General features: G+C 41.1%; 1 protein-coding gene across 2 annotated transcripts in view; it reads right to left on the bottom strand.

Moving 5' to 3' along the window:
* BEAN1 (brain expressed associated with NEDD4 1) overlaps nucleotides 1-17195 on the bottom strand; it is a 46654-nt gene that overhangs the window by 21730 nt on the left and 7729 nt on the right. For both annotated transcript variants that reach the window (XM_077288393.1, XM_077288394.1), the window contains 3 exons: nucleotides 14761-14887; nucleotides 7155-7361; nucleotides 4628-4754 (listed from right to left, as the gene is read on the bottom strand). In XM_077288393.1, the coding sequence (XP_077144508.1) occupies nucleotides 4628-4754; nucleotides 7155-7361; nucleotides 14761-14785 (359 nt within the window). In that variant the 5' untranslated portion in view covers nucleotides 14786-14887. The remainder of the gene's footprint in view (nucleotides 1-4627; nucleotides 4755-7154; nucleotides 7362-14760; nucleotides 14888-17195) is intronic.

The raw sequence follows: 17195 nt of genomic DNA, 5'->3' as shown, positions 1-17195 counted from the left end.
GCATCACATGATTTTTCGAACAGTGCCAATACTTTTGTCCACCCCCTTTTTTATGTTTGGTGTGGAATTATATCCAATTTGGCTTTAGGACAATTCTTTTTGTGTTTTTTCATTTAAGACAAATTAAATGAAGATAATACCAAAGAATTTGTGTTTACAATCATTTTCAGGAAAAAACTGAGTATTATCTGACAGAATTGCAGGGGTGTCAATACTTTTGGCCACAACTGTATATGTACCCCCTGCAACTCCATATGTACCCCACATAGTCCTGCAACCCCCATATATAGCCCTGCAACCACTTCATAGGACAACTGAGCCCCCGCTTGAAATGAGAGCAACCCCCATATGTACCCCCCATATCCCAGCTACCCCTCATATGTACCCCCACATAGCCCTGAGACCCCACATATGTACCCCCACATAGCCCAAGTACCCCCATTTGTACCCCTCACATATGTACCCCCACATAGCCCTGCAAACTCATATATGTACCCCCACATAGCCCTGCAACCCCACATATGTACCCCCACAGCTACCCCAGCAACCCCACATATGAACCCCACATAGCCCCGCAACCTTACATATGTACCCTTCACATAGCCCTGCAACCCCATATATGTACTCCCACATATGTACCCCACACTTATGTACCCCCATATAGCCCTGCATACCTCCCACGTAGCCCTGTAACCCCATATGTACCCCCACATAGCCCTGCAACCCCACAGCCTTGTAACCACCAGCATATGTACCCCCACATAGCCCTGCAACACCAATATATACCCCTGCATATGTACCCCCACATAGCCCAGCAACCTCACATATGTACCCCCACACAGCCCTGCAACCCCACATACATGTGGCAAGATGTACACTGGATGGCATTGTCAGATATGGAGCTCATTTCTTAATGTTGATTGCACCAGAAAGAATACAGAGCTCCTATGTATAATGTCACTGGTGATCACGATTACCTGTAAACTATACACTATATACTGAGTTCCTGTGTATAATGTCACTGGTGATCACCATTACCTGTACACTATACACTATATACTGAGCTCATGTGTATAATGTCTCTGGTGATCACTATATTACCTATACACTATATACAGAGCTCCTGTGTATAATGTCACTAATGATCACTGTATTACCTGTACACTATACACTATATACAGAGCTCCTGTGTATAATGTCACTAATGATCACTGTATTACCTGTAAGCTATACACTCTATTCTGAGCTCCTGTGTATAATGTCACTGGTGATCACTGTATTACCTGTACACTATACACTAAGCTCCTGTGTATAATGTCACTAATGATAACTGTATTATCTGTACACTATACACTCTATACTGAGCTCCTGTGTATAATGTCTCTGGTGATCACTATTACCTGTACACTATATACTGAGCTCCTGTGTATAATGTCACTGGTGATCACTGTATTACCTGTACACTATACGCTATATACTGAGCTCCTGTGTATAATGTCACTGGTGATCACTGTATTACCTGTACACTATATGCTATATACTGAGCTCCTGTGTATAATGTCACTGGTGATCACTGTATTACCTGTACACTATATGCTATATACTGAGCTCCTGTGTATAATGTCACTGGTGATCACTGTATTACCTGTACACTATACACTCTATACTGAGCTCCTGTGTATAATGTCACTGGTGATCACTGTATTACCTGTACACTATATGCTATATACTGAGCTCCTGTGTATAATGTCACTGGTGATCACTGTATTACCTGTACACTATACACTGAGCTCCTCTGTATAATGTCTCTGGTGATTACAGTATTACCTGTACACTCTATACTGAGCTCCTGTGTATAATGTCACTAGTGATCACTGTATTACCTGTACACTATACACTATATACAGAGCTCCTGTGTATAATGTCACTGGTGATCACTGTATTACCTGTACACTATACACTATATACAGAGCTCCTGTGTATAATGTCTCTGGTGATCACTGTAATACCTGTAACACTATACACTATATACAGAGCTCCTGTGTATAATGTCACTGGTTATCAGTGTGTTACCTGTACACTATACTCTCTATACTGAGCTCCTGTGTATAATGTCACTGGTGATCACTGTATTACCTGTACACTATACATTATATACTGAGCTCCTGTGTATAATGTCACTGGTGATCACTATTACCTGTACACTATACACTATATACTGAGCTCCTGTGTATAATGTCTCTGGTCATCACTGCATTACCTGTACACTATATACAGAGCTCCTGTGTATAATGTCACTGGTTATCAGTGTATTACCTGTACACTGCCTACAGAGCTATAGGAATTCATCTTCCTCTTCCTGCCCAGCACTTTCCCTGTAACACAGGTGCACGTGGCTTACTAACATTAGCACTCTGCACACAGCTGTGTCATTTAGAAACTTCCCTGCCAGAAGAAGAAAAGTAATGCCGTGGGAATGTAAGGGATTTTCTATTTTGCTTTAGAACACAGGGGAGATGGCAAGGAAGAGAGGTCAGGGGAGGGTTGGGATGGGAGTAAGGGGGGGAGGGAGAGAGGGACTTCAGGACTGACAATGAACAAGGGGAAGTGGGAGGAGGACATTAAATATGGATTTATGATGAATTGTATGGTGGGGGGAGGATGATAAGTCCCTGAGAGCGTCCTCCACCCCATAATTCATTGTAAGGCCCTGATAGCATTCTCCCCCACCCAACATTTCATTATAGAGCTCTGATAATATCATCCCCCACCCTCCCCAATTAATTATAATGCTATCAGAACTTGTAATGAATTAGGAGGTGGCGGCTCATGCATTCTCCCCCACCCCCAATTCATTATAAGACCCTGATAATGTCTTCTCCCACCTGCGAATTCATTATGACACTATCAGGTGCTTATAATAAATTGTGGGAGGTGACAAAGGACAGGGACTAAGGCTATTGGCACATGTTCAGGATTTGCAGCAAAAAAAAAATCTGCTGCAAAACCAGAGGTGTTGGCAGGAATAATTACATAAAATGCGCGTTTTTTTACATGTGTTTTTGTTGCATATTTTAACTAACTTAATAGTATGGGTGAAATACACTGCAAAAAAACACTGCAACAATTGACATGATACAGAACTGAATCTGCAAGCAAAACAAAAAATAAGGAAGGTGTACAGGAGATTAAAAAAAAAAACCGCTGTAAAACGCTGAGTATTTTCCACAACAAAAACACAATGTAAAATTAATTAGAAATATGGCAGCTCTCCTGACCTGAGCGTATTTTCTATACACCTGTCATGCCCTGCATATGTACCCCCATATAGCCCTGCAACCCCCCCATATGTACCCCTCATATAGCCCTGCAAATCCCATATGTACCCACATAGGGGAGCATATGTACCATCATCCTGCAAGTTTATATACAAACTTCTGATCAGCACTCCTCAGGACAGTCTCCACGGTCTTAGGCTGTTTCTCTACCACTGGGCCACCGCTTGTAATGAGAGCCAGGCGAGAATTTGGTCATCTTGACCTCTATTGCAGGCACTGATCCCAGTAACACAATATCCATAGAGATACATTGCATATATAACAATGTATTTCTATGGTCCCTGTATACTGAGGTGAAGAAAAAAATTTTTTCCCCCTATAATAGTAGTAAAAATAATAATGACCAATTTAGAAAAGTATAATTGTATTTATAGATTTGCTTTCTCTCCTGTGTCTCCTGTCTCCACGGTCATAGGCAGTTGCTCTACCACTGAGCCACAGCTTATATTAAGAGCTAGGAGAGAATTTGGTCAGTCACTGCACGCAGTAACACAATAGACATCCACAGAGATACACTGGATATATAACAGTGTATTTCTATGGTCTCTGTATACTGAGGAAGAATAATATTTTCTTTTGCTATAATAGTAGTAAAAATAATAATGACCAATTACAAAAATGCCAACGTGCTCACATCAAGGATTACATACATGTGGCAAGACGTACACTGAATGGCATTGTCAGATATGGAGCTCATTTCCTAATGGGGATTGCACCAGACAGAAAAGTTTAGTAAAAAGAAATGTAGAATATTAATAAAATGCAAACAGCAATTCGGTAATTCCTCCCTTGCAAACTCCCTGAATGCAAAGTCACAGAATCACAAGTCACACACTTACTTCCGGTCGCACTCGGTAACGAAGAAGATTTAAAGTGATTTTTTTTTCCTTCAACACCAACTCAACTAGCAGCTCAGTGCACTTCCAAAGGACTGAACCCCCAACCAGCTGCCACTTATAAAACCTAAATTATGACCCCCCCCGCCCTTAATTAACCCCTTGTGAATAGCTTTTGTCTTCTACAGAATCAATGTTGCATTACTGTCTGCACAATGAGCTAACTGAGAATCCATCAGTGAGCTCATTCTGATGGTCTCATGGGTGGGTTTTTAACTCTTTTATTTGTCTTTTTCTAAGCTCCTCTCAGCTTATACATTCAAGTAAAAAATAGAAGTGGTCAACCCCTTTAAGCACCAATGATGCAAACACCATTAACAGTTGCGCACATTGGACTTGGCACCAGATGTTACCTTAGATAATAAGATTGCGCCATTGGAAAACATTTCTTACCACGGTGGATAATCTGGATAGGAAGAGCTCAGCTCTAGGTATGAGCCAAATTCTAAGGCAGGAGAAATGTCCCCGGTACAGACCGACCTCAAGTCTCCAAAGGAAGATGTTGCATAGGAGATCCCATCTGTAAAACATGGCATAAGAAGCGGTGAAAATAGTCGTCCACGTTCTTTCTCCTCCTGGACTCATCTTTTGCTAAAGTTGCTGCTCATAACCGTCTATGGAGAGGGGAGGAGCTAGAGCTGCAGAATGTCTTTGTCTGCCTGTAGCTCCTCCCCCTGCCCTGTTCATAGACTCTTATGAGCTGCAACTGTCATCTCCTATCTGAATAATGGGAAAATTTGTCTTCACTGATTTTATCGATTCAAAGAGCAATCTAGGAGGAGGACGAAAAGCGGATTTCTCTGCTAAAGTATATTTTATTTTCATGCATATTATTAATTTATAAAATAAAATTTAAAGCAATGGTTACTCTTTAAAGGGGTTGTCCACAACTCATACAAACCCTATGCTTTCCTCTTCTAATATAATAATGTATAAAATCACCTCTAGTGTTCGTGCCGTTCCAACGGCTCTGACTCCGAAGACGGCAAGGATTGCGAGATATAACAATGTCACGCGATCCCTGGGAGAGGCAATACCGACATCGGAGGTGAGGAGGAGTGTTATTATTTTACAAGACGGAGACATAGGGTTTGAGAAGGGGTTGTCCGACTAGTGGACCACCCCTTTAAGGACTATTACACAGAATTTCATTATGCAAATTTAATATATACAGCGGGTAAAATAAGTTAAACATTTTTAAGTAAATCTATTTCTAAAGGTGAAATTGACATGAAATGCTCACCAGATGTCGGTAGCAACAATTCCAATCCACACAGGCAAAGAAATCAAACCAGAAATGTCCATAAATTAAGTTATATGTAATAATGAGAAATGACACAGAGAAAAAGTATTGAACACATGAAGCAAGAGTGGTGCAAAAATAATGGAAAGTTGTGACAGCAGCTGAAATCTATCAGTAATTAGAAAGCAATCTTTCTACTTTGTGAAAAATAATATCAGCTGGTTCAACTGATGGCCTATAAAAAGGTGTCTCCTTACCAAGGTGCCACACACGTAACATCTCATGATGGGTAAAATCAGTGAACTGTCTTAGGTCCTTTGCAACCTTATTGTTGCAAAACATACTGATGGCATTGGTTACAGAAGAATTTCTAAACTACTGAAGGTTCCAGTGGGCACTGTTTTGGCCATAATTTGGAAGTGGAAAATACATTGTTTCAGCATAAACCCTCCATGACCTGGTGCGTCTCACAAGATGTCAAAGTGGAGTAAAAAGAATTATCAGAAGAGTTGTCAGAGACAAGGACCACCTGTGGAGAGCTACAGAAAGATCTGGAATCAGCAGGTATAATTGTATCAAAGCAAACGATAAGTAATGCCCTTAACCTTCATGGCCTTTATATATGCTCACCACACAACCTTCATGGCTTCATTCATGCTCATCACACAATACTCCATTGTTGAACTAAAAGCATGTTCAAGTGTGTTTAAAGTTTGCTCAACAACATTTAGACAAGCTGTGAAATACTTAAAGAATATAGTCTGTTCAGATGAGACCAAAATTGAACTGTTTGGATGTCTTAATACACACCATGTTTGGAGGACAAAAGGCACTGCTTATCACCTGAAAACACCATACCAACAGTGAAGGTTAGAGGAGGGAACATCATGTTGTGAGGCTGTTTTGCAGCATACAACACTGGCAAACTTCATATGATTGAAGGAAGGATGAATGGACAAATGTACACAGACATTCTTGATAAAAATCTGCTGCGATCAACTAGGATGATGATGAAACCGGGGTGGACAATTCAGCAAGACAATCATCCCAAACACACAGTCAAGAAAACTCTCAATTGGTTTCAGAGACAGAAAATAAAGCTGGTAGAATGGACAAACTGATCACAGGACCTGAATCCAAGAGAAAATTTACGGGAGGAAATAAAGCTCAGACTTCATAGAAGGAGCCCACAGGACCTTCAGGATGTGAAGAGTATTTGTGTAGAAGAATGGGCCAAAATCACACCTGAGCAATGTCTGCGACTAGTTTCTCCAGACAGAAGGCATCTTGAAGCTTTATCTCCAACAAAGGTTTTTGTACAAAGTTTTGATTAAATTTCAGAAAGCTATGTCCTATCTCATTATCACACATAAGATAATTTATGGACATCTATGGTTTGATGAATAGTTACTGACATCTGGTGAGAATTTCATGTCAGTAGCACCTATAGAAATAGATTTACTTAGAACATTGGTGATGTGTTCAATACTTACTTCACCTGCTGTACATATAAGTAAAACCCTTGATAGGCTGCTATTCACATAAAAATGATTGGGTGACCAATTACAGAAATATATAACAGAAACATCTCCTGGCAGAGTATCATGAAATTAGTTTTTTTTTCCCAAAAGTTTTTAATAAATTGACTAAAACATCAATATACAAACCATAGCTCACCATAGCTTGGATTTTCAAGGCGCCAGTCTCTTTCTCCTCCATCTTTCCTCAGGCTTCCGATGATGATAGTTACACAGGAGAGAAAGAGAACCAGTCCGATAACGATCCCAGCCACAGCCAACGGGGACACCAGAAGTGCAGGGTCATGGCCGCTCCGGATGTAACCAAAATACTCCGGCAGAGGGCTACTCTGGTTTAAATTAATTTCTGTAGGGATATATGAAAATGGTTGACATTAAGGACCACCAAACTACCTTTCGGATTTTTGTTTTTACTTAAGAGCAAAATTTATAATGGAATGTAATTGCTAGAATTATTTTTTTTAGCCCCAAAAACCTGCATTAAAATTATAAAAAAAGGCACAAAGGGGGGATTATATATATATATATATATATATATATATATATATATATATATATATATATGTAACTGGATTATTGAAACCATATCAATATTTAGTAAAATAATTAATTGGAGTGTTGAAACCATTAAGAACAACTCTTACTATTCAGTCATTGAGCCACTGCCATGCTTCACTGTAGGCAGGGTATTTTTGTCAGCATATGACGTTTGATAGTACCTGTTTTTAGTCCTTCGATTACTTTCCAAAAAATATAGTTAGAAGATCCAGCCAGGGATCATAGGGGAAAACTAAACTAGTCCGGCACCTCCCCTGGCCGACTATTCCCAGCGAAGCTCCAGGTGATTGACAGGTCTGTACACAATCATATGGGCAGCATTGTGCAGAGGACAAGTAGCTTGTTGGAGAACCACAGCCTATTGGACCCACATATTACTGTCCCAGAAAACCCCTTTAAAAATACAGGGCCCCCAATTTCATACACAAATCAGAGAATGGGTACTGCTTCTCATTAAAGGAATTGGTTTGGAAATGGCAAAAAATATGCAAAATAGCCCTTAGACATCAAACTGTATGGAGCAATGTTACAGGGTTTCTTGCTCCTCATTAGTACAGTACAGGGCACTAGAGGGGATAATGGCTTTCAAGCATCGCATTCGCCACCCAGCACCCTGCTATGTAATGACGAGGGGCAGGAAACCCTGTAACAGTGCCGTTTAAGCAGTGGGTCTCTGGTTTGGCTGGTATGGAGCACCACAGCCTATTCAACCTACATATTACTGTCCCAGGAAATCCCTTTAAAAAATACAGTATCCCTCAATTTCATGCACAAAACAGAGAATGGGTACTGGCTCTCATTAAAGAAATCCAAATTGGTATGGAAATTGAAAAAATATGCAAAGTAGCCCTTAGAAGCCAAACTGTATGGAGCAATGTTACAGGGTTCTTGCCTCTCATCAGTACAGTACAGGGCACTAGAGAAGATACTGGCTTTCAAGCATCTCATCTGTCCAGCCAGTATCCTGCTATGTAATGATGAGGGGTAAGGCCGCCCCATAACAGTGCCGTATGGTAGTGGGTCTCTGGTTTGGCTGGTATGGAGCACCACAGCCTATTCGACCTACATATTCCTGTCCCAAAAAAAACCTTTAAACCCTTTGGCTGGTATGAGCTACTTTGCATGCACCAATCCCAAAACTTTCTCCATTATCCTCAATACATCATGACACCTTTCTACATTTCTTTTTTTTCTTCGGATCTGTTTCCATACAGAGTTGCGTCTTCAGGCTCTATATAAAGATTGTGGTTTCTGATTTAGAAATGCGTCCATCAAATGTCTGAGTGACAGGCGAGGCGAGATTACAAGGAACCTTGAGAAGTCATTTCTGACCAGAAGTAAATATTTTTAATTGCCCCTTCCAGCATGGTGATAAGCCCTTTCACTCGTCTTTGAAACAATTAATTCCTAAAGATGATAATTGGTTAAGCTTCACCGCGGTGTCCGAAAGATGGAGCTGAACCTTAATTCTTCGGACTCAATCACATAAATGGCTGATTCCCTTTGCGATAAAGCTGCTGACGCAATAACAAGTTCCAGCTGTCTTCTAATAATTTTTTATTGCATTTATATTTTTGTGAAACGACCAAACCATCCTATAGAGCAGGAGGAGCTGGGAAGATTAATATATAGTTTTATAATTACATTTTCAAAAGAACTTGTATTTAATTAATTAAAAAGCTGCTTTTTCTATGCTAAAGTGCCCAGTGGGTGGTCCTACTCAGTGAGATGTACCACCTACTGGACTCCTAAGCATAGAAAGAGAAGTTTAGAGCAATAAATTACAAGTTGATATATTAATCCACTTAGCTCATCTGGCTCTATAACATGCTGCCTGCACATTGACAGATTTATTATCATGATAGTTTTTTTGTCTAGAGGCTGCAACACCATTAACAAGAGGCTCCACTAACCAAACTCCACCATGAAGACCAAGGAGATCTCCAAACAACACCGTGAAGACCAAGTAGATCTCCAAACAACACCGTGAAGACCAAGGAGATCTCCAAACAACACCGTGAAGACCAAGGCGATCTCCAAACAACACCATGAAGACCAAGGAGATCCCCAAACAACACCATGAAGACCAAGGAGATCTCCAAACAACACCATGAAGTCCAAGGAGATCTCCAAACAACACCATAAAGACCACAGAGATCCCCCAAAAACACCATGAAGCCAAGGAGATCTCCAAGCAAACACCATGAAGACCAAGGAGATCTCCAAACAGCACCATGAAGACCACGGAGATTTCCATACAACACCATGAAGATCAAGGAGATCTCCAAACAACACCATGAAGACCAAGGAGGTCTCCAAACAACACCATGAAGACCAAGGAGATCTCCAAACAACACCATGAAGACCAAGGAGATCTCCAAACAACACCATGAAGTCCAAGGAGATCTCCAAACAACACCATGAAGACCACAGAGATCCCCAAAACACCATGATGTCCAAGGAGATCTCCAAGCAAACACCATGAAGACCAAGGAGATCTCCAAACAACTCCATGAAGACCAAGGAGATCTCCAAACAACACCATGAAATCCAAACAGATCTCCAAACAACACCATGAAGTCCACAGAGATCCCTCAAAACACCATGAAGTCCAAGGAGATCTCCAAACAACACCATGAAGACCAAGGAGATCTCCAAACAACACCATAAAGTCGAAGGATATCTCCAAACAACACTGTGAAGACCAAGGACATTTCCAAGCAACAGCATGAAGACCAAGGAGATCTCCAATCAAGACAGTTATAGGCATGTTCTTTACATGAACTGATGTAAACCTACAAAAAAAACAGTAAAATTCCAGGTTGGGAGGTAGCAAGACATGAAAAAATGCCAAGAGGGTAAATACTTTTGCAAGCCAAGCCACCGTACATCCCTACAGAAATAATGAATGGAGATATAGAAACTGACCATGCCCCATTCTTACTTTCCTTACTAGCTGCTACATCCCTACAGAAATAATGATTGGGCATACTGACATGTCCTATCTTTGTTATTTTTCCAACAGCGGCTATTATTGTCATTATTTTGCTAAATTTGAGGATGATGTCAAACATCTCCTCATAACTCAACACCCCGATAACTAATAAAAATGTTGTATGGAGCTGCAAACGGAATAATTTAAGGTGCCAAAGAGCTGAACGAATGAGCAGATAAGGACTTGATGACATCATAAGCCTACGTGATGTCATCGGAATTTGATGCTGAGCCTTTCTGCTCCTTTATTCATAGGGACTTTTCCCTTTTACAGGAACGTCTCTGCCATTATTTTCTTTGCTCGGCCATTTATTCTCATTTTATAAGCCCATTTGGACATTACAAGTCAGAGATAATGCAAATCCTTACACTTGTAATTTTTTTTTCATGCCAGCTGCTAAGTGCTGCCATTAATTAATTCCATTATAAAATTGCCCTGCTAATTACGTAAAAAAAAATTTGCTTTTTCTTGCTAGAAATCCTTGGAGGGATAAGTTGGCATCTGCTGGTTTTTGCTGTCTTCTGCACCCTAGGATTGATCACATTAAGCTCCAAAAATAAGATTTAGAATGAAGCCCAATGCTGAGAGGACATGAAAGAGGCGATGAAGGAGCAGGGCGAGAGATTTTTATAAAGTCTCAGCCTGTCCATATAAATTGGGGTCAAATGGATGTCATATAATACTACATTTCTCCTGCAGGGGGCGCAACATACAGGTCCTTCTCAAAAAATTAGCATATAGTGTTAAATTTCATTATTTACCATAATGTAATGATTACAATTAAACTTTCATATATTATAGATTCATTATCCACCAACTGAAATTTGTCAGGTCTTTTATTGTTTTAATACTGATGATTTTGGCATACAACTCCTGATAACCCAAAAAACCTGTCTCAATAAATTAGCATATCAAGAAAAGGTTCTCTAAACGACCTCTTACCCTAATCTTCTGAATCAACTAATTAACTCTAAACACATGCAAAAGATACCTGAGGCTTTTAAAAACTCCCTGCCTGGTTCATTACTCAAAACCCCCATCATGGGTAAGACTAGCGACCTGACAGATGTCAAGAAGGCCATCATTGACACCCTCAAGCAAGAGGGTAAGACCCAGAAAGAAATTTCTCAACAAATAGGCTGTTCCCAGAGTGCTGTATCAAGGCACCTCAATGGTAAGTCTGTTGGAAGGAAACAATGTGGCAGAAAATGCTGTACAACGAGAAGAGGTGACCGGACCCTGAGGAAGATTGTGGAGAAGGACCGATTCCAGACCTTGGGGAACCTGAGGAAGCAGTGGACTGAGTCTGGTGTGGAAACATCCAGAGCCACCGTGCACAGGCGTGTGCAGGAAATGGGCTACAGGTGCCGCATTCCCCAGGTAAAGCCACTTTTGAACCCTAAACAGCGGCAGAAGCGCCTGACCTGGGCTACAGAGAAGCAGCACTGGACTGTTGCTAAGTGGTCCCAAGTACTTTTTTCTGATGAAAGCAAATTTTGCATGTCATTCGGAAATCAAGGTGCCAGAGTCTGGAGGAAGACTGGGGAGAAGGAAATGCCAAAATGCCTGAAGTCCAGTGTCAAGTACCCACAGTCAGTGATGGTGTGGGGTGCCATGTCAGCTGCTGGTGTTGGTCCACTGTGTTTCATCAAGGGCACGATAGCAGCTAGCTATCAGGAGATTTTGGAGCACTTCATGCTTCCATCGGCTGAAATGCTTTGCCAAAACCACTGGTAAATGGTTTACTGACCATGGTATTACTGTGCTCAATTGGCCTGCCAACTCTCCTGACCTGAACCCCATAGAGAATCTGTGGGATATTGTGAAGAGAAAGTTGAGAGACGCAAGACCCAACACTCTGGATGAGCTTAAGGCCGCTATTGAAGCATCCTGGGCCTCCATAACATCTCAGCAGTGTCACAGGCTGATTGCCTCCATGCCACGCCGCATTGAAGCAGTCATTTCTGCCAAAGGATTCCCGACCAAGTATTGAGTGCATAACTGAACATTATTATTTGATGGTTTTTTTGTTTGTTATTAAAAAACACTTTTATTTGATTGGACGGGTGAAATATGCTAATTTATTGAGACAGGTCTTTTGGGTTATCAGGAGTTGTATGCCAAAATCATCAGTATTAAAACAATAAAAGACCTGACAAATTTCAGTTGGTGGATAATAAATCTATAATATATGAAAGTTTAATTGTAATCATTACATTATGGTAAATAATGAAATTTAACACTATATGCTAATTTTTTGAGAAGGACCTGTACTTAAGCCATAACTGCTTTGCCAATTGGGGTTTCTTGAATGGTCCAAAAAGTGAAGAGAAGAGATGATTTTTGCTTAGACAAGGTAAAAGAGGCCAAAAGTACAGCATGTTCCCAAAGTGCTGGAAGCATAGGAACACAGACTGCACTACTGGGATATGACAGAAAGAGGAAGCGGTCACCAGCTGCTATCAGATTCCTGAGGAGACTGCTGGTCATAAACCCTCGATTGACTGCAAAAGCACTGCAGCAAGAGGTGGTGGCACATTCAGGAACATGCTAAACACTGAAGGCCTCCATGCTTGGATTCCAAGATGTTCAGCTCTACTGACACAAAAACATGAGAAACTTAGCCTCCAATATTCTCAAAACCTTATAGATAAGTCACATAAGTTTCGGGATTCTGTTTTTTTAGTGCAATGAAATAAAACAAACTTTGTGGGTCCATGGATAAGCGTTATGTCTGAAAGAGGCAGAATGAAGCATATGTTGACAAAAATACCCTACCTACAGTGAAGCATGGCAGTGGCTCAATGACTGTATAGTAAGAGTTATTCTTAATGGTTTCAACACTCCTATTAATTATTTAACTAAATATTGATATCGTTTCAATCAAGTAATATATATATGTATATATATATATATATATATATATATATATATATAATTCCCCCACGTGTTCCACATGAGCCCCCCTCCTCCAGCTTGCTGTATTCTGCCATGTGCTGGTAAAACAGGTTTCATTCAGGATTGAGGGGATGTACATTTAGCCAGTGGACAATAGACTTGTGACATCATTCCCCACACGTGGGGCTGGACACACTTTTTTAGCTGGACACATAAATAGACAAGGGTATGCTTTGGTTGGTCTCTTGCTTCCTGGACAGATTGGTGGGGAGATGTGACATGCAGAGACAGAGACAGCCTGATGGCTTCTACCATAATAATGTAATGTATGATTAATGCTTGTTTTGATGCACATATATTTATTTTACTTTATTGTTTAATCTTATCATTTATTAAGCAAATTAATTGTAGTTTACTCAATTTTTGTGTGAGCATTTATTATTCATCACAATCCTTTTGAATCCGTTACAAAACAATGACGCACACAGTGAAGCATGGCGGTAACTCACTGATGCATATAGTGAAGCGTGATGACAACAGTGAAGGATGATAGCAGTTCAATGATACATACAGTGACGCACAGCAGCGCCTCAATGTTGTCTACAGTATAACATGACAAGGGCTCGGTGATGACAACAGTGAAGGAGGGAGATGGTTTGGTGATGCCTACAGAGAGGCGTGCCTCAATGATACCTCCAGTGAAGCATGGTGGTGGCTTGGTGATATTTACAGTGAAGCATGTCAGTGACTCAGTGATCCCAACAGTGACGCATGTGATGTCTACAATAAACCATGGTGGTAGCTTAGTGAAGTCTACAGTGAAGCATGGCGGTGGCTTGGCGATGTCTAGTGTGAAGCATGGCAGTGGCTTGATGATGACCTAGAGGCCAAAGCTCATGTGAAATAAGTTCAGATTTCCCAGGAAGGCTGGGTCCAGCTATGCATCATGTCTGCAGCAGGTTATAACAGCCAGAAGGATTTACTAAGTACTAAAACATTTGTATAAATTGTGAAAGTTCAGCAGTCAGTAAAAGTGACATTTTGTGCTAAATTTGGAACAACCACTTGTTATATTAGTTGTGTTGACATATTTAATTTTTCTTTTCATTGTTTTATTGCAAACAGAAGAAAGTTTGTAAACTTTGTTAATAAACCATAAACTGTGCAATGGGGGCGAATAGTTTTGTTAGTCATGTGATGGATCTTCCATATAGACTGGCATTGCTTTCATCAGATTTGCATTATACATGGGACATATACAGATATTGCCGAGCAGCCACCTCTAGTCACCTACTTGTGCATGTCACCTTGATTGACATGTAATCTATCTGAAGGAGCAGTGAGGTCACTCGAGGTCCTCTGCTCAGTGATAGAAGCCTCCTTCGTTCTGTCAGGCTGATTTTCTCTGCTCCTGGGAAGAGCTAAGCAAAACCAAAAAAGCAAATACAGGACATAAATCAGAGACTTAATTGATTAAAGGGGTTATCCTGGACATTTTTTTTAACAATGGGCCTAAAAACTAACAGGCAGGTAATTCCTAACTCCCTGCCTGTTCTGCCCAGCGCAGATCTCTGCCGCCCCAGACCACTTCTACCAGAAATTCAGCGGCTTCTGCTGTCGATGCGACTTTTCTTCCTCTCCGCTTTGCTGAGGTCGTGCTGATTGACAGCCGGCTCCCCGCTGCCTTACTGCATTTATTTACTGACAGTGTTTCTCATGATGTATTCATGTACTGATTGAGGTTCTGGTGACTCATTAATATACTGATGCTGGTTCTGGTGATGTATTCATGTACTGATGGTGGTTCTAGTGACCTATTTACAGTATTTACTGATTAAGGTTCTGGTGATGTATTTACGTACTGTTAATGGCTCTGGTGTTCTATTTATGTACTGATTATGGTTTTGGTTTTATATTCATGTACCGATGATTGTTCAGGTGATTAACATAGCAAAAGAACCATCATCACTACATAAATACATCACCACAATTATAATTAGTACATGAATATAGCCCAAGAACAGCCATCACCATCATGTGTGAATAAATCATCAGAACCACCTTGAGTATAGGAATACGTCACCAGAACCACCATTAGTACAGGAATATGGAATCAGAGACAACATCAGTACAAGAATATGACACTAGAACCACCATCAGTTTTGTTCCAACCTGATTGATGGAGTAAAAACAATCATATGTATCCCTTTACCCGGTCTTATTTCAAGGTCCCTTGTTGCTGTCAGTGAATGAGAACATTCTCTGACATGGGTACATCAGGAGCGCAAAGCTCCCTCATCTGGTAACCTGGTTCATTATGGGCCATTACTATGCTGGGTGTGGGGGTTGCATTTGGGACCTGAAGCTTACGGGGGGCCTTATTATTATTATTTATTTATATAGCATCATTGATTCCATGGTGCTGTACATGAGAAGGGGTTACATACAAGTTACAGATATCACTTACAGTAAACAAACTAACAATGACAGACTGATACAGAGGGGCAAGGACCCTGCCCTTGCGGGCTTACATTCTACAGGATTATGGTGACGGAGACAGTAGGTTGAGGGTTGCAGGAGCTCCGGCGTTGGTGAGGGGGTAGCTTCGGTAGTGATGAGGAGGCAGCGGGTCAGTGCAGGCTGTAGGCTTTCCTGAAGAGATGGGTTTTCAGGTTCCGTCTGAAGGATCCGAATGTGGTTGATAGTCGGATGTGTTGGGGCACAGAATTCCAGAGGATGGGGGATATTCGGGAGAAGTCTTGGAGGCGATTGGATGAGGAGCGAATCAGTGTGGAGGAGAGAAGGAGGTCTTGGGAGGACCGGAGATTACGTGAGGGAAGATATCGGGAGATTAGTTCAGAGATATATGGAGGAGACAGGTTATGGATGGCTTTGTAGGTCAGCATTAGTAATTTGTGAAGTATATCGTGGCACAGCTGTGTTGGTGCTCAAGATAGGTTGCCCACACCAGTAACGTATATATAATAAATAACTTGGCACTCAACTTGTGTATGATGATGATAAAGAGAAATAGATTTTTATTACTTGAATGGCAGTCCAGCAAAAAAACGTTTCGGTCTAAATCATAAGACCTTCATCAGTAAACCGACTGCTTAAATGAAGTAGTATATCACTGGATACAGATTAGGTCCTATACAATGGTTGTAGTGGACCAAGTAGGCTGGGCAAATATGCCTAACGTTCCACGTGTCCGGTGGAGATAAACGTGGTAAGTATGTACACTAGCACAAAAGTATTGGAGTGTATGCGTCCGTTATATCAGAAGATAGGACGTATTAGAAGTGTTGGCATGGCACAGGCTGTTCCTCAGTAAGGGGAGACTGAATCACATAGATTGACAGTCAGCTGTCAGTGTATTGGTATAAGACCAGGGTCAGGTCAGTGTAGGACGCACATCAACGCGGTATCCACCGCTGGTTGAACTTAGTAATTTGAACTGGATACGCTGAGGGAATGGGAGCCAGTGAAGAGATTTGCAGAGGGGGGAAGCAGAGGAATAGCGAGGAGAGAGATGAATTAGTCGGGCAGCAGAGTTATGGATGGACTGGAGAGGTGCAAGGGTGTTAGCAGGGAGGCCGCAGAAAAGGATGTTGCAGTAGTCAAGGCGGGAGATGATGAGGGCATGCACAAGCATTTTAGTAGATTGACGGTTGAGGAAAGGACGGATTCTGGAGATATTTTTGAGCTGGAGGCGACAGGAGGTGGAAA

This window comes from Ranitomeya variabilis, chromosome 2 (genome assembly GCF_051348905.1).
Source record: "Ranitomeya variabilis isolate aRanVar5 chromosome 2, aRanVar5.hap1, whole genome shotgun sequence".
In the NCBI taxonomy this organism is placed as follows: domain Eukaryota; kingdom Metazoa; phylum Chordata; class Amphibia; order Anura; family Dendrobatidae; genus Ranitomeya; species Ranitomeya variabilis.
The sequence above is the reverse complement of the archived record's forward strand: the minus strand, read 5'-3'. Positions and strand labels throughout refer to the sequence as shown.